This window comes from Diceros bicornis, chromosome 40, assembly GCF_020826845.1.
Source record: "Diceros bicornis minor isolate mBicDic1 chromosome 40, mDicBic1.mat.cur, whole genome shotgun sequence".
Lineage (NCBI taxonomy): Eukaryota > Metazoa > Chordata > Mammalia > Perissodactyla > Rhinocerotidae > Diceros > Diceros bicornis.
In genome coordinates, this window is record NC_080779.1 from 12,392,017 (window position 1) to 12,413,498 (window position 21,482).

The following is a 21,482-nucleotide window of genomic DNA, read 5'->3' on the forward strand; positions in this document are numbered from 1 at the left end:
CTAACATCTGCCAATCGTCCTCTTTTTTTGCTGAGGAAGACTGGCCCTGGGCTAACATCAGTGTCCATCCTCATCTACTTTATATGGGATGCCACCACAGCATGGCCTGACAAGGGGTGCGTCGGTGTGCGCCTGGGATCCGAACCGGCGAACCCCGGGCCGCCGCAGCAGCGCGTGCGCACTTAACCGCCTGTGCCACTGGGCCGGCCGCCAGGGCTTGTGTGTTTTTTAATGTCTCTGTGGCACTGCATGACCTGGTCACTAATGGTCCCCTCCTCTGTGAACCCCCCGAGCAGTCCATGAACATCCTGACCTCCGTTTTGCTGCTGTACGCCAAGGAAGAGGAAGCCTTCTGGTTGCTGGTTGCTGTGTGTGAGCGGATGCTGCCCGACTACTTCAACCACAGAGTCATTGGTAAACTGCCTCCCTCCTCCTCCTCTGTACCTGGGGAATGTGACAAAGCTGGGCAAAGATGCTTATCGTCTGTCCTGGTTATAAAATCCCCTGTGCCACTCAGCCAGTCTCTGCACAAACAGTTTTGTTCTTGAACTTGCAAAACTAACTGGTGTAGTTTTCTGCACAGTTTTGACAAAATGGCAGAATAAGGTAACCTGAATACTCTCCTGCTACGAACACCTACAGATTTTGGATGAAAAGCAAACATGTTATTTTAAATTTTTTTTTTTTAATTTTATTTATTTTTGCCCCCAAAGCCCCAGCAGATAGTTGTAGGTCACAGCTACGCATCCCTCTAGTTGCTGCATGTGGGACGGGGCCCCAGCATGGCCGGAGAAGCAGTGCGTCGGTGCGCGCCTGGGATCGAACCCGGGCCGCCAGCAGCGGAGCGCGCGCACTTCATCGCTAAGCCATGGGGCCGGCCCCAAACATGTTATTTTAGATGGATAGCTGAACTTACAAGAAGGAAAGAAAAATCCCTAGGCTCAAGAAACAAGTCAAAAAGTGAAAACCAGAGTGGTTTTTCACTGATGCTGTGCCCTGGAAAGGGGGGGGTTGTTGCTCTTGGTACCAGGGAGCTCCTGTAGACAAGAGATATTCCCTTCCCCTCGAGGAGAGGAGGTGGGTAGAACAATGCTGGAGACCCTCGAGGCCTGGACCCAAAGGGCGGACTTGGAAGACTCTCCCACTTGCGTAAGGAGATAGTAAGAAAGCTTGTTTGTTGTTGCTGGTCTCTAGGCAAACCTGTGACCCCATAGTTCTGCACTTGGTGCCTCTTTCGTGTAGGTGAGATTTGAATTTGCACAATTGTTGTGGTCCAGCAACTTCCTAGTGGAGAAAATGATACAAAAATTGTTTTGGCTTGGTGACGCTTAGCGATACTTTTTAGTAATCCAGATGAGAGATGAAGATGGCTTAAAATTAGGGTGGCAGCAGTGGGAACAGAAACAAAAGAACCAATTTGAGACAGATTTGGCAAAAGACTGGATGTAGGGGGCACGGCAGAAGAAGATGCTTGAAGACCAATGTCCTAAGAACTGAGGGAATGTGGTGACCACTGCGAGTAAGGAGGGGTGGGGGTAAGAGGGTGGCCACTTTGTGCCTTTTGGTGGCCCCTTGGTGTGTCTTTAAGTGTCTTCCCTGGCTCCCCTCATGTGCCTGAGTAGTTAATTGGCTTGCTTCCCTTTTCAGTTTATATTGTGGGAGGTAGTTTAATGTACAGAGAAGTAAGGAATAATCAGAGCCTTGGGGTCATTGGGAGGCACATTGTCAAAGCTGTCATCCGTTGATGAGTGTTGCTGTAGGACAGCTCACAGTCAACAGTGACCAGTAGACCCTCTATGATAACGTGTACAGCTGTGTGATCACCACCCCAATACAGGGTGGAACATTTGGAACATTTCTGTAACCCACAAAGTTCCTTTTTGCCCCTTGCCCCTTCCCTGCCACAGGCAACACTTGGTACTGATTTCTATCACCATGGATTAATTTGGCCCGTTCTTGAACTTAGTGTAAGTGTAATAATAGAGAACGTTCTCTTTTGTGTCTGGGTTCCTTTGCACAACATGATGTTGTTGGTGCATCAGTAGGTTGTTCCTTTTCATTGCTGAGTACTGTTTCACTGTCCATTCATACCATATCTATCCAGTCACCTGTTGATAGATATTTGAGTTGTTTCCAATTTTTTATCATAAGTAAAGTTGCAATGAACGTTCAGGTATAAGTCTTTTTGTGAATATATCTTGTCAGTTTTCTTGAGTATTTACCTATGAGTAGAATTGCTGGGTCATAGGATACATGTATGTTTAACTTTATAAGAAACTCTCAGTTTTCCAAAGTGGATGTAATGTATTCACATATCTCATACCAGCAGCGTACAAGAGATACAGTTGCTCCACATCTCTGTTAACAGTTGGAATCGTCTGGCTTTTTAATTTTAGCCATTCTAGTGGATAAAAAGTGATGTATCATGGTGGTTTTAATTTGCAATTCTCTGATGATTAATGATATTAAACTTATTTTTCTGTGCTTACTGGCCATTGTTTATCATCTCTTTACTAGTGTCCAAATCTTTTGCCTATTTTTTAAAAAAAAATTCAGTTCTTGCCTTCTTAATACTAAGTTACAGGAGTTCTTGGTTTTGAATACAAGATTTTTGTCAGGTGTATGTATTGCAATTATTTCCTGAATTCCAAGTTTGCATTTTCACTTTATTAATGGTGACTTTTGAAGGTCACCAGTCTTTAATTTTGATGAAGTCCAATTTATAATTTTTTCTCTGGTTAGTACTTTTTGTATCCTAATAAATTTTACCTTTTTCCTGTATTTTCGTTTAGAAGTTTTATAGTATTAGCTTTTTTTTTTTTTTTTTTTTTTTTGTGAGGAGATCAGCCCTGAGCTAACATCCGCCAATCCTCCTCTTTTTTTGCTGAGGAAGACGGCCCTGGGCTAACATCTGTGCCTATCTTCCTCCACTTTACATGGGACGCCGCCACAGCATGGCTTACCAAGCAGCGTGTCTGTGCGCGCCCGGGATCTGAACCAGCGAACCCCGGGCCGCCGCAGCGGAGCGCGCGCACTTAACCGCTTGCGCCACCGGGCCGGCCCCTATAGTATTAGCTTTTATATTTAGGTCTATGACACATTTCACATATATTTTTCTGTATGGTCTGAAGAAGGGGTCGAGGTTCTTTTTTTTTTTTTTTTCCCCCTCCATAGAGATATCCAGTAGATTGAGCACTATTTTTTAAAAAGACTGTTCTTTCCCCATCAAATTGTGTTGGTCAAAATGTCAAAAATCAATTAACCAAGTGTGAGTCCTTTTCTGGATTCAAGTCTGTTTCATTGTTCTGCTTCTCTCAGAGTAGTTTTAACCTCAGGCTGACTTGAGAGAGTGTGAATCCCTCCCCAACCAAGTCTCCATGGCCTTGCTTTTCCAGGGGCCCAAGTGGACCAGTCTGTCTTCGAGGAGCTCATCAAGGAGCACCTCCCCGAGCTGGCGGAGCACATGAGTGACCTCTCGGCCCTGGCGTCCATCTCGCTCTCCTGGTTCCTGACTCTGTTCCTCAGCATTATGCCTCTGGAGAGCGCGGTGAACGTTGTCGATTGCTTCTTCTACGATGGGATCAAAGCCATCTTCCAGCTGGGGCTGGCTGTGCTGGAAGCTAACGCCGAGGACCTGTGCAGCAGCAAGGACGATGGCCAGGCCTTGATGGTCCTCAGCAGGTGGGCTCTGGCTGCTTGCCTTTGACGCTAACTAGGGGTGACGGGGGCAGCAGCTGGAGGTCTGAGAGATGGCAGGAGAGGCAGCAGCAGGTGCTCATCAGCGCCATTGCTGTGGAACTTTCCTTTCCCCCCTACCACTTGTCACCCTGTGGTCCTGCCAGGCCTGTGGTGAAGAGTGCCATCTTCCCTTACCCCTCTCCACCAGGTGAGAGCCCAAGAAGAGAAGGGGCGGCCAGTGCTTTTCTCTGAGGAGAGTCAAATGTCTTGAGTCTAGATGGACTCATAGTGGCCTTGAACGGGGGCTGGTGGGCACGGGAAAACGTTGGCCTCAGGCAGCGGACTGGAGGTTTCAGACGTTTTATGTGTAGGAACTGGTGTGTTGTAGTGAAAGAACAGTCCCACTAGGCTGAGGACTGCAGCCTGGGTCTCTTGGAGCTGAGGGCATGTTGGATGACAGAAATGAAAGATTCCCTTTCAGAATATTACGGAAGCTTAAAATTGCAGACATGCACAGAAATTTGTATTTACTTCACTGGAGAGTCACTGATGCCTGGAGACCTACCCATGGAGCCCAGATGGGCAAGTCTGGCTCTATGGGTGTCTCTCCTTTTCTCTAAAATGAGCCCAGTGGTTGCTACTTTGCTCTCCTCCCAGCATTTGGAGACAGATGAGCTCTGAAGGTGTGGTGACGTGTCTCGTGGCCCCTGGGAAGGCAGTGGGTGTTGTGTGGTGTGGGTGAGGGTAAACCTGTGCTTTCACGGCGGGTGGTCTCCTCAGGTTTCTAGATCACATTAAGAATGAGGACAGCCCAGGACCCCGCGTTGGCAGCCACCATGCCTTTTTCTCTGACGACCAGGAGCCTTATCCTGTGACTGACATTGCTGACCTGCTCCGGGACTCCTACGAGGTAACAGGGGCCCTACCCCACACCCTCCCACCCCCAACCCTCGTGAGCTTGTTCGGGAGGTGGATGTCGGGGAAGGTTTCCTGGGGTACTTCTTGTTTCCTCTGTATGCAAAAGGGGATTCCTTGTTACCTGCAGAAATTTGGAGACCAGTCAGTGGAGCAGATTGAGCACATGCGCTGTAAGCACAGGATCAGGGTTCTCCAAGGCCACGAAGAGACCACGAAGCAGAACGTGGTGAGTAGAGGCCTCCTGAAAATGGCTGCTCATACAGTCAGGCGCTGACTTCATCCCTGTTGGTCACCTAACGTAATAATGCCAGCTTATTTATTTATTTTTGCATTGGATTAAAAACTTAATAGGGTGACATAGTGTAGAAACAGCATGAGTTTTAGAGTCAGATTTGGAGCAAATTAACTACTGTGAGCCTCAGTTTCCCCAGTTGTAAGATGAGGATGATAATACCTACTGTATGGGACTACATGAGACACAATGTATGAAATGCCCAGCACAGATGGCCTGTGCTCAGTGTTAGCTGTTATTCAGGGGGACCTTCCCACCTGAGCTCTCTCTCCCCCAGCGTTTAACTGCTGTCAGAACTCACACACTTGTCCTGAGGCGCTGACGTGTGAATGAGAAGGAGGTTGGGGATGAACGCCTGAGAAAGTTCCGAAGGGGATCCTTGTGTCAGAAGGGAACAGACACTGCTCCAGTAGACAAGCAGCCGCTCCTTGAGGGAGGTTGGCACTTGGTGCCTGGTGTCCCACCCCAGGAGGAAGAGTCCCTTCCTCCCACTGATCCCCCTGGGTGCAGGCAGAGAATTGACTCCATCACTGTTTATTCTTTCCTCAAGCTCCGTGTTGTTATCCCAGAAGTCTCAATTCTTCCTGAAGACCTAGAGGAACTCTATGACTTATTCAAGGTAGGAAAATCTGGGAAGTTGAGGGAGTGACAGGCCCTGAGCCAGGCCCAAGCCGACGTTGCCAGCCTGCCCGGGCGCAAGCACGCGGAAGCCAGAGGTCTCTGCCCGTGCCTGTTCTTTGGCAGCAGAGGCTGCAGCTGCCCCACCTGCCAGCTCTGTCTTCGCTGCGCCTGCTTACGGCCCCTGCACTAAAGCTGTGGGCTCTGCTGAGCGGACCGTTGGTGCCTGTGACCCATTCCTCACTGTTCTACACTGAGTTCCTAGTTGGTAGTAGTAGTAGATGGAATAGTGACCCTTACTGAAGTTATCACCTTAGACAGTTTTTAGTTACTCAGAATCCCACACGCAATACATGTATATATATTTTTATATTTGTGTGGCTGGTATGTATGCTAGTTTATATTCTATTTTCTCATGATACTATTATTAACACTTTTCCATGTTACCACATAGTCTTACTCATTTTTTTTTTAAATAATATTTCTAACCCTTAGACTCAGAAATAGAGCTTTTTTTTTTCTTTGCTGGGAAAGATTCGCTCTGAGCTAATATCCGTTGCCAGTCTTCCTCTCTGTTTGTATTTCCGTCTCCAAAGCCCCAGTGCATGGTTGTATATCCTAGTTGTAAGTCCCTCTAGTCCTTCTATGTGAGCCGCCACCACAGCATGGCTACTGACAGATGGGTGGTGTGGTTCCGCATCCAGGAACCGAACCCGGGCTGCCAAAGTGGAGCACACTGAACTTTAACCACTGGGCCATCAGGGCTGACTCTTATTCATTTTTAAATAACTTTATAATCTATCAAATTGGTAATACTTAATATACTAAACTATATTTCTGATACTTGGATATTTAAGTGGATTCCTGGGTCTTGCTACTTAAATCACCCTGCAAAGAACATCTTCAAGTGCCTTGCTAGCAATTTTCTTGCTCAAAACAGTACATAAAAATGGGGAAGAGAGGCAGACACACTGATCACTCCTGCCACCCTGGCAGTGAAAGAGGAGAAAGCAAGTCCAGTGTTGAAGAAAGTCTGGCCTCCAGAGCTCTTCCTGGTGGGAATTCTGAGCCGCTGTCACTTCTGAACTCAAAGTGCCAAAATCATAGAACCAGTAACGAGCAGCACTTCAGGTTTCCTCTAGGCAGAGCTCTGGAGGCAGTCTGAGGCCCTTGTGTGCCTGTCCTGGCACACTTCCCTGCAGTCACTGAGACGGGCTGTTGGCTGGGGTTCCGGGCGATCCTCGTTCATAATAAGCAGGATGGGTGGTGAGGACCGCTCAGGTCCGTGTCTCCTGTAAACATCCCCTGTTTTCACGTTTTATAGTTTCCTCTGTTACATGAAGAGAAAACACCAAGTCAAAGGTCACTTGGTGTCCCAAGCCCCCACCTCTCCTTGACTTTCAAGGAGAAAAAATAGAGAATACTAGAAACATAAAAGCAGGTAAACAAATGTATTGTTTAGCATAAAAAGTCTTTCATTTATTTAAGGCTAACTGTTCTCAATTTGAGAGAATAAGACATGTCACAAATCTGAATTTATATAATTTAAAAGGTTGCTTTAATAAGAAATTTAAATTTCATTAAGTACTAACCATGTTGTTCATCTTTAATACAAAGAGTATTTAAAGAAGATGGTCAGAGCTGACTATACCTTGTTGCCTATTTCTATCTTTCTTATGAATGATATGCTTGGTACTTAATGAAATTTATTTTCATATTTGTAGTTAGCCCTACAAGGCTTTCATTAATATAGACTAACTGCAAGTATAAAACTCCAAAAACTATAAATACAAATAATATTCAAAATATACTTCTAAAGGAAATTCCAGTGAAATAGGATCAGAATCACGGTGTCTGATTCCCTTGTGCACCTGAGGTGCCTCCTTTATGCACCCATCTCAGCACCTTCCTTCCAGGGGCAGGGTCAGCATCATGCCCACAGAACAGCCCTCGCTGACTCTCCTTTCTCCCCACGCTCCTGACCTTCTCTGAATTGCCTTGGCTTTCATAGTCTGACTTCATATATTTTAATACTTGTTTAAGTACTGTGGGGTATAACGTTCCCTAGTTGGGTTTCACATGCGCCTCATCTTTTGAATCAGAATTTCATTTTCTCAAGGGAAAGGGTCACATAGAGATACCTTTACATTGTTGTATAAATATGTGACAGGTTCTTAATAAGGAGTCCCTTCCTTAACTCCATTGCATCCTTCCCTAAGCCTGCAGTGTACAGGCATGACCACTCGACGTTAACGGAAAACAGCTCCGACTGTCTTTCCTACTAAAGATGAACAGTGTGCTTGGTATTTAATGAAATCTATTTTTATTGTTAATTTAAAGCAATCTTTTTTTATGCTTTAATGCAGTTCTTTTTTTTTAGTTCTATTGAGATATAATTGACATACAGCACTGTGTAGGCGTACAGCATAATGACTTGGCTTACATATATTGCGAAATGATTACCACAGTAAGTTTAGTTAACATCCGTCATCTCATATAGATAACATGCACAAAATAATGTTTTTTCCTTGTGATGAGAACTTTTAGGATCTACTCTCTTAGCAACTTTCAAATATTCCACACAGCAGTGTTAACTCCAGTCATGTTGTACATTACATCCCTAGTACTTATTCATCTTATAACTGGAAGTTTGTACCTTTGGACTACCTTCCTCCAATTCCCCCACCCTGGCTCTGGGAACCACAAATTTGAACTCTTTTTTCATGAGTTTGGGTTTTTTTGTTTTTGTTTTTTTTTAGATTTCACATATAAGTGAGATCATACAGTATTTATCTTTCTCTGTTTGACTTATTTCACTTAGCATAATGCCTTCAAGGTCCATCCATATTGTAAAGCAATCTTGTAAATTACATAAATTCAGATTTGTGACGTCCGTCTCAAATTGAGAACAGCTTCATTAATCTTATCTCTCCAAGTAAGATGTGAACAGTATAATACATACTTGGTGTCATAGGCTACTCCTGGAAACACCAGGACCTGAAACAGTGCCTTTTGTATTCCATAAACCTGCTCTTATTAATGATCAGTTTTCATTCATTCACTGTTGCTGGATCATGCCCTAGAGAGCATTTGTTCTCTTTAATATTATTTTGCTTGCTTCCATGTTCTGGTTAAGACTTTTATTTTCAAAATTTAATTAAGAAACACAAAGCAAAGAAAATAAAATTATACTTACTCTCACTGTTAAAACAAGAAAAGTAAAACTTTTAAGCAAAACGTGAAAGGGTCTCATCCTGTCTGCACCTACAGTTTTACCTTGTATAGGTAATTCCTGTTAACAATCTGGTGAATATCTTTTCTGATTTTTCCCTTGTATACTATATCTCTCTGTAGACACACACACACACACACATTTTTTTCCACATAAAAGTGAGATTGTGCTACACATAATGGCCTGCAGTTTTTTATCATGGACATTTTTCTAATTCAATATCTACAGATCTTGTCTCATTATTTTTTAATGGCTGTACAGTAATTTATTTAGCCATTCACCTATTGAGGGACATTTATGTTGTTTCCAATTTTTTGCTGCTTTATAAACAGTGCTGTATTGAGCATCCTTGTGCCTTTATCTCAACACCATTGCTGCTGTTTCTGTAGGATGGATTCCTTAGGGATGCACAAGCCATATTTTAGTCAATACTATTAAGTGTTTTTTGTTTTTCTTTCTGGTGAGGAGGATTAGCCCTGAGCTAACATCCGTTGCCAATCCTCCTCTTTTTGCTGAGGAAGATTGGCCCAGGGCTAACATCTGTGCCCATCTTCCTCTACTTTATGTGTGGGACGCCTGCCACAGCATGGCTCCATAAGCGGTGCATAGGTCCATGCCTGGGATCCGAATCTGCGAACCCTGGGCCACCAAAGCAGAACGTGGGAACTTAACCACTCCACCACTGGGCTGGCCCCTAAGTGTTTTTGATTTTTCAAATTGCAGTTCCCCTGATGATGTCTAAGACTGCTCATTTCTTACACTTTGCACCCACCCAGCACTTAATATTATGGATCTTTTAAAATTTTGCTAGTTTTGTAGAAAATTGCATTTCATTTTAATTTAAATTTTCTTACTCATCAGTGAGGTTGAGTACCATTTCATAAGTTTATTGGCTAATTGTATACTTCTTTGTATCACCTGTTCATATTTTTGCCTATTTTTATATGGGCTTGTTTTTCTGTAGGATTCTATGTAAACTTGTTGTGTTAGTTCTTGGCCTATATATTAGTACTGTTTTCTTCTGGGCAGGATTCTATGGGCCTTTAGCATCACAGGATGTACAAATATACAGGGAAATTCATAGTGTGTCTTGGGTTTTCAGCAATGGAAATTTGTTATACCTTTGTTTCACACTTAAAAATTCTTGTGGTACTTTTCACGATTCTGCAAAGGCTATGTAAAGAACATGGCTGCATTGAATATGACGCTAAAATTATAAACGGCATTTTGGTTTCTGTCCAAGGATATATGCTTGCATGTGGCGGCATCTGCCCTTGTTTCTGTGCCATCCTTACGGGCAGAGGGCATTGAGATTGTGAGGGACGCTGGTCACTGGGAACCATTTCAGTGAGTCGAGATGTCTCAAGAGGTGATTTAGTGGAAGATGCATTCTAAAGAGGCTGACCTGGTCCTCAGTGACAGGGCTGGTTTTGATTGCTTTAGTTTTCAGTCTGTTCCCAAGACTTCAACTCACCTTTTGTTTTTTCACTTTTAGTTTTTTGAATTATTAATATATTCATGTGGTTCAAAATTCAGAACATATAAAAAAGCATGCAGTAAAAATACTTGCTTCCACATCTGGGTCCCTGCCTCTATTTTCCTTCCCCATAGGTAACCACTGTTACTAGTTTCTTCTGTATCCTATACATTTGTCTAGTACTTTTTGATTTCCAAATAATATGATTTTAAGAGAAAATATAAGAATAAAAATTGTATGTCTTCTATAATTAAAACTATGGCAGATGAACTGTACATTTAAAAATGACTAAAATGGTAAGTTTTGTTACATATTTTGTTACAATGAAAAAAACTTTAATAAAAGAAAAAAAGTGATATCACAATTATGTGTTCATGTGGGCAAGGACTACAGAGTAACAAGGAAAAACTTACGTGTCTGGTTAGAGTGGTGAGATTGTGAGTAATTTAATTTTTTTTCATTTGTTTGTGTTATAATGTTGCTTATTCAATACATAATAATTTTATGAGGCAAAGCAAGTCATGAGAGAAGGCCATGTTAGCCTTGGCTTTTAAGCATGCACCTCCCACAGGCACCGCTATCCCTCACAGATCCCTCTCTCCTTCTTGTTTTAAGAGAGAACATATGATGAGCTGTTACTGGGAGCAGCCCAGACCCGTGACCCCGCGCCATGACCCCAGCAGGCCCTACGCAGAGCAGTACCGCATAGACGCCCGGCAGTTTGCACACCTGTTTCAGCTTGTCTCGCCGTGGACCTGTGGGGCCCACACGGAGATCCTTGCTGAAAGGACTTTCAGGCTCCTGGATGACAACATGGACCATCTTATTGAATTCAAAGCCTTTGTGAGCTGTCTTGGTATGACTCCGTGGGTCTTGATTGCAGCGAGTTGTTTTAGGGTGTGAGTCTGTAAACAGAAGACAAAGTGGGTTCTGGAGCAGGCAGATCCACACAATGAAATGTGTTTGTGACTGCCCTCATGTGAGTTTGTGATTTTAAAAATCGCTCTGCAGGCTCCTCTCATGACCACTTTTATGCTTCCTTAAGGGAGTGGGGAGAGGGGCCCAGGCTCTCAGCACACAAGGTCATTGACCTTGTTCTTGGCGCCCAGGGTGTGCTGGTGGCTTGTTAGGAGCCACGTTCCTCGCTCTTACACATAGAATCTTTCAGAAGGTCTGAGGCCAGACAGCATTCACAAGGTTATCTTGTAGCTCTACAGTCACCAATTGCCACCTTTCACGTTTTCATTTCAAACATAGCATGTGTCTGAAGGTAGGAGCAGAGGAAGTGTTGGGTCAACAAGTATGGACCTTACTAAGTTCTCTCTCCACGGTGAGTTGGTGTCATGACAAATGTACTTCAACCATTTGCATCTACTCAATCTCTCTCTTTAATTTTTGCAGATATTATGTATAATGGAGAAATGAATGAGAAAATTAAACTGTTATATAGGCTTCATATCCCTCCAGGTAAGAAATTCCACATAGAAATCAGGCTCTGTTCTGTCTTGACACAAATCAGCTTTGTGCATGACACTGAAATCCTTCTCTTTTGAAATTTTAGACTCAAGGCAACAGATGTTTCTAGTTTGGGGTTGCGGATCACAAATTTTAAGTACTGTATTGCATGGCCTATGGCACTGGTTCCCAAACTTCAGTGTGCCTCAGAATCACTGGAGGTCTTGTTAAAACACAGTTATTGAGCTCCATCCCAGAGTTTCTGACTCACTAGGTCTAAGGACCACACTTGGAGAACCACTGGCCTGTGAAATGTGTGGGGAAGCCAGACCCTGGTTGCCTTACTACATAGTTATTTTAGCCTACTGTTTTTGAAGGATCATTTCATTTTTCCAGAATGTAAGACCATGCTTCTTTCAAATTTAAGCAGTGGTAACCAGGAACAAAGGAAGCAGTTTTGAAACCTGTGAGGTCAGACTTGGCTTTAACCTTAAGGTATTCCTTTGATCTTTGAAACTGACGGAGGTGGATTAGGAATCTCAGAGGGTCTCTGGACCCCAGTGCCGTGGTTCTGGTGTTAGATGGGGCCTCTGACAGAACTTCCCAAGGAGGGAGCCTGGGGAGGCTGGTGGGCTGTGAGGAAGTTTCCAGGGCCACGAGATTCTGGTGGCTTTCACAACTATTACCACTTATACAAAAGTTGAAAATGCATGTGGATATTATTTGTGGGCTTTCTGGGTATACTTCCTGAATTCAGCCATTACTGAATTGGCATATGCTACATTATGCATGTTATCCCCAGGGAGCATTCTGTAGTGGCCACATAGCTCCTCCTTGACCTTCCCATGTTATTACTTTAGTGCAAATGGTTTAGCATCAATGAAGTTCTTTGCCTTTTATGCCAGTGTAAGTTGTTGAGTTTTTTAATTTAATTTGCCTGTATTTTTCATAAATGTTTTCCTAGTCACTTAGAAGACATGCATAATTGTTCCTGTATTATTATCATCATCGTTGTCATCATCGTCATCTTCTCATAATCATTTATATCTGGTATTCCTAAATAGAACATGATTAATTTTATTGTGTTCAATTATTTTATCTTGATTTTTTTTTTTTTTTTGATGAGGAAGATTAGCCCTGAGCTAACATCTGTTGCCAATCCTCCTCTTTTTGCTGAGGAAGATTGGCCCTGGGCTAACATCCGTGCCCATCTTCCTCTGCTTTATATGGGATGCTGCCACAGCATGGCTTGACAAGCGGTGCATCGGTGCTCACCTGGGATCCAAACCTGCGAACCCTGGGCAGCTGCAGTGGAGTGCACGCACTTAACCAGTACGCCACCGGGCTGGCCCCTATTTTATCTTGCTAAACTTTTATTTTGGGATAATTTTAGATTTATAGAAAAGTTGCAAATTTAGTACAGAGTTCTTGATATATCTTTAAATTTATGATTGTTTTTTATATTATCATTTAAGATGGATATTTGATTCATGATATAACTTCATAATGAATTATTATTTGTTTCCAAATTACAAGTTTATTTCTAAAAGACATATTTCAATTATATTAGTTCATTAAAGGCATTTGTAGACTTTCATGGCTTTAGAAAATCAATTTTTCAAAAGCTTTTTGAACATATGTGATTTTAGTATTTATATTGTATGACTCAGAATTTAAATTGTTCAATTAAGTGGACATTAAGATTTGATATATTATTTTGCTGACCTATATTTAACATTTGAATTTTTGATGCAGTTTAAAAAAAATCTTAAAAATAGGGACAACCTAAAACTTCTATTTCAAAACATCAATTTCCCAAGGCCATGAAGATTCACAGTACCTTTAGGTACTTTTCATTTAAATAGATTTAATTTTAACAAATATTTACTTTCCACCATAATGAATAACTTTTTGATTACAGATGGGACAAACAAATTAGTCAGAAAGAAAAAGTTTAGCTCACTAATTAGGAAGTCTACCGAGGATTACCTCAAGTGTGAATTTGTGTGCTCAGAAAGTAAAGATCTCATTTGCCTGAAGGGAGGTGGTGGTCCCAATCAGAGCACAGCATGCCGGCCTCAAACACCCACCTGTGCAGAGCGCACTGGAACTCTGCAAGGATAATAGAGGAGCAGAGGGCTTTGAGAGCTTGCTTACAAAGCTATCTGATGCAACTCAGGAAGCAAGGAAGAGCTAAGTCCGAGGCCTCACAGTTCGGAAAGAGCTCATTTTGTTGGCTCCGTGGTGAGTGTGACACTGTTTATGTAGCAAAGGAAATAGAAAAGAAATATTCCAGATGATTTGCTACATATCAGGTGACGTCTAGTAGTCCAGAAGATTATTAAATCAGGAGTTTTCATTGCAGATTGATAAATCTACAGATATTGGTCATTTTGTTCAGTTAATTACACAAATTGGACTTCCAGAAGTCAATTTCCTGGAAGAACAGATTCATTAGAAAGAAGGATCAAACAGGCTACTGAGAAGGACATATTAGAAATGGTAAATGAACACAAACGAAGGAGACATTTGGAGGCTTTCTGTAAAATAGTGGAGTGAGAGTGGAGCTGACATCACCAGTTCCTCTTGGAAACTCTGAGGTTCAGGGAATACATTGTTCTATTTGCAGAGTAGCTCTCTAAAAGGTTTCCCTGCTGGTCTGGATCCGCAGTAAATGATGTTCTTAAAATGTCGATCTAGTAAAATTGGAGCTGCTGCAGTCTTTGTGTTCAGCTTTATGTGAGGAAATAGAGATTTCTTTCTGAAGTCTTCTACATATTCAAGTGCATGGCTGTCCAAAGGAAAGTTTTGTCAGGAAGGTGAGTTAAAAGGAAAAATCTCGTGAATAATTCCAATTTGCATTTTGGTTAAAGATAGTTATTGGCTTTAAAAAAGGACTTAAAATATTGAAAACCTGAATGAACTTAATTGAAAGAGCACATGAAAATATATTAACATGTACTGACAAAGTATGGATTCAAAGCAAATATTCAAATTAGAAAAGAATGAGGCTATAAATGCTTCATTAGTGATGTTTAGTTAGTGTTATAATTTGAATCTTGAAACATAATTATAGACTAATACAGCAGTATCTGTATATGAATGAAGAAAAGCTTTCTTATTTTGAAATACTTGATATGAAAAAAATGTTGATTGGATTCAAAATCAGTCATATTAGCCAAAAAATCTCAACATCACATTTGTCAGTAAGGGAGAAGCTGTTTGATATGCAGCATGATTACGTGCTTGAAGTAAAATCAAAAACATTTGAACCATTCAAATTCTCAGTAATGGCAAGAAAGGAGTTTCCATCAAGTAGAGAAAAATGCCATTTGCTTCCACCTTCTTGTCCGGTTTCTCACTGATGGTGACAGTCTCTTTTGAAGAGGTCATTATTTAAAAGTGCTAATCAGGAATTGCGTGTGGCCCTTTCAATATTATTATGAAAACTAATATTAAGGAGTCCTGAGTGTGCTAAGATTTCAGGACCATTTGGTTCATTTTGTTACTTGACAAAATCTATTTTGTTCCATTGCCCATGATAAACGAATGTACCGTGGAAGTTGAAGTTCATTTAGTTAGAATGGATCCACTTTCTAAACCTATCCAGTACAATTGGAAATATACAAGATCTTTGCATGACATTGTGTGCTTTGTTAAGAGGACCTGCAGATAAGATGATAGGTACTGATCAATACAATCCTAGGTTTCACAGAGTATTCACTGTGGATGAAAACCTTAGCAGTTTTATGGAATGGGATGTTATGTATTTGAAATTAACATCAATAGGACAGAAGATACAGAGCATGTGATGACTACTGTTAGCCCAGAGAAAAGGTTGGCACACAGGTTACACCCACCATATTGGTTCTTCACTTGTTCATCAGCCTTTTCTTATAGTTATTTGGTAGTATGGTAGTCTCCCCTTATCTGCTGGGGATATGTTCCAAGACCCCCAGTGGATGTCTGAAACCGCAGATAGCACCGAACCCTATACTATACACTATGTTCTTTTCACTTAAAGGAAGCACTTTACGGCTTCTCTTTGGCATATCCGAATTGCCAGCATCATTACTCTTGCCATTATTGGGGCCATTATTAAATAAAATAAGGGTTACTTTAATACAAGCACTGCGATACCACGGCAGTTGATCTGATAACCGAGAGGCTAAGTGACTAATGGGCAGGTAGCGTATACAGTGTGGATACACTGGACAAAGGGATAATTCATGTCCTGGGTGGGATGGCATGAGATGTCATCATGCTACTCAGAATGGTGTGCAAGTTAAAACTTAATGAATTGTTTATTTCTGGAATTTTCCATTTAATATTTTCGGACTACAGTTGACTGTGGGTAACTGAAACCATGGGTAAGAGGGGGACTCCTGTACCAAGAAACAATACTGAAGATAAACTCTATGGTCTGCTTTTGAGAATGTGCTAATATGTCAAAATATCTACTGGAATCCAAGAAACTGAAGGATCCCTACACTGCTCTGAGGCCCAGATTATTAATGGGAACGGCTCAAATGGCATGTATGAGGAAGACTCACCAAGTGAAGTGGAAACAGATGAGCTAAATGATGAATCCAGCTGGGATCAAGAACTTCCCTCAGAGAATGGAAATAGTCGTTTGAAGATTCACTTGGAGGAGAGAATGATTCTGAAAATGGATGATGTACTGAGGAAACTTGCAAAGGTCAACTTCTCACAGGACACAAAAAATAATAGTTTACATTCCAATTTTATAACTTAGGCAGTACTGATAGCAACTGCATCAGAAATGATACCAGGCATATTCGATTTGATGATAGCTTAGGCTAGATGAAAGATCTGTTCTTTGGATTGGGATCCTGAGTTGAAAATGCCACTGAGGATTTTGAAAAATATGAAAAATGTAGAATATAAACTGCTAAAAAACCTTTTGTGAAAATAAAAGATTCCATTGAAGTTTTTACAACAAAAGAAAAGCTATGTGTTGAAAATCCCTAGTATTATCCAAATTGTCAAGACGGCACTAAGAAATTGTCCAGTACTTGTTACATATCTAGTGATTTTCTTACCTAGAATAGATATCTGAGACACAGTTGGGTGATTTAGTTGATTTTCCTATCAATGAGTTGGATATATTGGAATTCCTAATTAATCCAAATGCAAGGCTTTGCTGCCATAATTTGATTGCTGTTTCCAACCACTATGGAGGGGTAGGAAGAGGGCACTATAGGGCTTTTGCAAGAAAAAAATATGATGGAGAATGGCATTATTTTGATAACTGTAGTGTCTCAACTGCACCTGAAGGCCAAATTGTGTTGAAAGCAGTATATGTACTCCTCTACCACAGAGGACACTCTCAGTGGAACTGGCTTTTCCCCTCTGCAGGCATCCCATTTAGAAAGTGATAAAGATAGCAGCGGTAACAATGATATAGAAAATGAAAACTATACACACTGACTAATGGAAATCCTTGGAGCCATAAAGAAGAGACTTTCCTGCTGGTGGTATCTGTTGAAGTGATGAAGTTATCTACCACATTAAAATGAAAGTCTGAGATGGGGAGTTTCAGATAACCAAATGAAATCCTTGATCAGATTTTAACTTGTGTAGTTCTTCAAGTGAGACACGATGAAAACTTTAATAGAAATGTCTCTTAATCCATTTATAGTCTTGAATTATGAGCTACGTATATATAGGAATGTAAAATAAGGTTACATTGATAAAAGTTAGTTCAAATATTTCCTTTCATTCATTTATTTTTGTGAGGAAAATCAGTCCTGAGCTAACATCCATGCCAATCTTCCTCTTTTTGCTGAGGAAGACTGGCCCTGGGCTAACATCTGTGCCCATCTTCCTCAACTCTATATGGGACGCCGCCACTGTTTGTCAGCATGGCCTGACAAACAGTACGTCAGTGCGTGCCCAGGATCTGAACCCGGGCCGCCAGCAGCAGAGCGCGCACGTAACCGCTACACCATGGGGCCGACCCCTAAATATCTCATTTAAAAAGATTGAAAGTACATTTAAAGATTGTATGTAAACCTAGGTTTACTATTTTCTGTAATATATTGTGTCCTATGTTTCTGATCATGAATAGATAAGGGTTTGAGCTCCAAGTCTCCTCCACTGTCTTCTAGTGTCCAGTCCAGGGGGTGGTGTTTTCTGTGTGTGCCAGGACAGGAAAGAGGGTGGGAATCTCTGCTCTGTGGTTGGTTGGCCTTTCTGGCTCCTGGTCATTGTTGATAGTTCACCTGCGTCCTTTCTGGACACTTGCCCACCCTTTGAATTAATCACTCCTCTCTACGTTCCCACGACATTTGTGCGTTAATGGTTCTTCTGTTAGAGCGTTTTGTTAGAGTGACTTGTGCACACGTTTATCCTGTTTGACACATGGAGCTCCTTGAGGGTAGGGACCCAGTATCCTCTTGGCATCCCAGCAGCTGTCACCTAGGAAATCCATTTCTGTCACGACTGCCCCACTACCATCCAGGGTTTGCAGTTTTCCTCCTATTCAGTTTCTGAGTGGATTCTCACATACACCACTGCGTAGAATTTGTTTGGGGAAAAATTGGAAAAACATGACTCAATATCTTTGTTATAGAAAAAACAGAAGAAAACCAAAAACAAGTAAAACCCAGAAACCTACCTCCCAAGTAGGAAGGAGAGTATCTTATCAAGGCTTTAGTGCCATCTTGTGGATATCTGTTGGATCACAACTGAATTTTGCCTTTGAATTATTCTCAGTAAATGGCTTACTAGTAAGTTTCAACTTTTTAAAGATATGAGGATCCTTTATCTATAATCCCCTTTACAATTGCTTTCTTGTAGCAGCTTTATTGATATATAATTCACATACCATACAATTCATCCATTTAAACTGTACAGTGATTTTTAATTTATTCACAATTATGCAACCATCATCACAGTCAATTTGGAACATTTTCATCACCCCAAAAAGAAAGCCTGTACCCTTTAGCTGTTCCCCCAATCCATCCATTTTCCCGATTTCTGTCTTTATAGATTTACCTATTCTGGACATTTCATATAAATGGACTCATGTAATATATGCCATTTTGTATCTGGCTGCTTTCACTTGTTATAATGTTGTCTAGGTTCATCCGTGTTGTAGTATATATCAGTGCTTCATTCTTTTTAGTGGCCAAATAATACTCTATTTGATGGATATGCCATAATTTATTTATCCATTCGTCAACTGATGGACATTTGGGTGGTTTCCACTTTTTGGCTCTTAGGAACAATGCTGCTATGAACATTTGTGTACAAGTTTTTGAGTAGAGATATATGTTTTCATTTCTCCTTGATAAATACCTAGGCGTGGTACTCCATGTTTAACTTTTTGAGGAACTGCCAGACTGTTTTCTAAAGCGGCTGTACCATTTTACATTCTCACAAGCAGTGTATGAGGGTTCCGATATAATGGTGTTTTAGTGTATTTCAAGAAAACTCTTAATGATAAAATGCTGCTTTGAATTCAGTAAAGCTGTTTTCAGTTTTTGCTAGAAATTATGTGAGTATAGCAGTATGTGCTCATATAGCACGTAATGTGCTCATTATAATTACATGAAAAGTGTAATTACCTATTATCCTGCCATCTAGAGATTTAGTGTATATATTTCTAGAGTTTCTTATATGTGTGTAAGTATATACATATATATTTTTTAGTTTTACAAAATGGGATTTTACTACATACATTTTTCCAGGACAGCATCAGCAATGTCCTTCTATGAATTTGCATTTCATGAATTACAAAATCTAAAAAAGCGTTACTTGGTGTGTAAGACATTTTCTTTACTCTGTGTATCCAGACATGCTTAGTGTACATCTAGGTCCATGGATCCTGCAAAGACTCCTGCAGCCCACAGATTGGGGTCTGCTGGCTGAGCCTTTAGTTCTTTCTTGCCTAAAAAGCTAAATTACTGTCAGTTTTGGGAAGACACAATAATTTGTTCAATTTTTTTTTTTTTTAAGCACTCACTGAAAATGACCGAGACAGCCAGTCACCATTAAAGAATCCTCTGTTGTCGACATCAAGACCCCTGGTTTTTGGGAAGTCCAATGGCATGTACCTCTTTTCATTGTTATCTTCCTGTCAGGCACACTACTGCAATTGGTGGGAATGATCTCTTTCACTGCTCTTCTTAGGTGACTTGCCTATTCCTTTCCTCCTGTGAATTAACACTGAGCCCACTGCTTTCAGAGGCCAGAACCTTTCCAAGTTGCAACGTCTTGGGTGACTGCCCCCTCAGTGTTACCACCAGGTTTATTCCTCTTGCTTAATGTTTCAGGGGTCTTCTTGTAGCAAGAGCTGTCACCCAGCCACCACACCCCATCTGTGGTCAGTTGTAAAACAAACTGACTCTCCAGTGTAATAATCTCTGCTTTTCACGGTTTGTACATGGAATTTGCTTAGTGGAATTCCTCAACCCCTCACCACCCCCTTCTATGTACTTTCCTTCTTGCTTTCATTGAATTTATTTAGATTAAATTATATATTGTTTTTCCTTTGTCTCAAGGTGATGCATTTGATTATCAGAAACAGCTGAAGCAGATGATTAAGGATTTAGCCAAAGAAAAAGATAAAACTGAGAAAGAGTTGCCCAAAATGAGCCAGGTATGGACTTTCTTCTGTGCAGAGAATTAACTATTTTGCCAAATGATTTGTTCAAAGGTAAGCTAGATAATGAAGCTTGGGCACCTTTACCTCCAAAGCCCTAATCAAAGGATCTTGTAACTTCTGGGAGCTGAACATTGTGGTGATTAAATGGGAAATATTTAAATTGTGATCTATTCAGATACTCCAGATATTTAAAGCTCTTCAAAACAGAACGCTGCCACACATATCTTTGAAGAGTTTTTATATCAAATTCATTTCCCCAGGTTGTGATGAAGATTTATTCCCTAGAGTGATAGAAGCATTTAGGGGCACTGTGGATACAGCATTCTTCCCTTAAAAAATCTTAGTGTACTTTCCAGTTTCTTGAAAATCATTGGCTACAGTATATATGAGTCTCTAAAACCTCTGAGTATTTTCCAATAAAGGGTTCTGTGCTACACTCAGTGCCATGTGATAGTGGTAGGTTATTTTTAAAATTTTTTATTTGAAAACAATTCCTCCCAATGTTTGGGAAATGTAGGCTTAAAGCTGAAAATATTCCTTTATTATGGGACTTAAATCTTTTTGGTGCTGATGTGTACTGTGAGCCAAGAGTGGAATTTAGCGTGCAGTGTTTCTCAGTCTTTTTTAGACCACCATGCATCTTGTGGGATTCGTATTTCATGGCATATGTGAGAAGTGTTGTTCTACTCTGCTGGGGAGTTGCTCTCAAATTTGCATTCTACTCCTTGGATATAAAATCATAAGTTATATCTCATCTCCCAGAGCTGTCAGTATTAACATTCTGATATACATAAGTTTTTTTTTTTTTACTATAAACAAAAATGGGCTGTGTTAATATCTTGCTTTCATTTACTGCAAAATAGTCATGGATATTTCCCCCAAATCATTAAATATTTATTGAATTGGTAGTTTTTCTATTTTCCTATTCCTAGACTAATTGTGTAGCTAAATACCCCTTGAAGCATCTCATTGTATTACTTAGAGATTCTCGATCTGGGCAGGAGTGTGTGTGTCATTTGAGGAGGCAGCAAGCATCACAGTTCTACTTCATTTTACACCCTTTAGTTGCTGCATGGTGTGCCCACCAGAGGTACAAGCCGTCATTTTATTTAGTCATAATACATAAGCTGTTTCCAAACTTTTTCTATGCTAAACCCTAGCTTAAACATCCTTATAGACA

At 41.0% G+C, this 21,482-nt stretch overlaps 1 protein-coding gene and 1 pseudogene across 4 annotated transcripts in view; both read left to right on the forward strand.

The window, feature by feature from the left end:
• The window catches only part of TBC1D8 (TBC1 domain family member 8), a 116,981-nt gene that overhangs the window by 92,781 nt on the left and 2,718 nt on the right, over window positions 1-21,482 (forward strand). For all 4 annotated transcript variants that reach the window (XM_058534453.1, XM_058534454.1, XM_058534455.1 and 1 more), the window contains 9 exons: window positions 297-414; window positions 3,396-3,681; window positions 4,459-4,588; window positions 4,724-4,822; window positions 5,439-5,507; window positions 10,831-11,071; window positions 11,617-11,682; window positions 19,654-19,743; window positions 20,199-20,296. In XM_058534453.1, coding sequence (XP_058390436.1) covers window positions 297-414; window positions 3,396-3,681; window positions 4,459-4,588; window positions 4,724-4,822; window positions 5,439-5,507; window positions 10,831-11,071; window positions 11,617-11,682; window positions 19,654-19,743; window positions 20,199-20,296 — 1,197 coding nt within the window. The remainder of the gene's footprint in view (window positions 1-296; window positions 415-3,395; window positions 3,682-4,458; window positions 4,589-4,723; window positions 4,823-5,438; window positions 5,508-10,830; window positions 11,072-11,616; window positions 11,683-19,653; window positions 19,744-20,198; window positions 20,297-21,482) is intronic.
• Window positions 15,881-17,375, forward strand: LOC131399866 (ubiquitin carboxyl-terminal hydrolase 15-like; annotated as a pseudogene).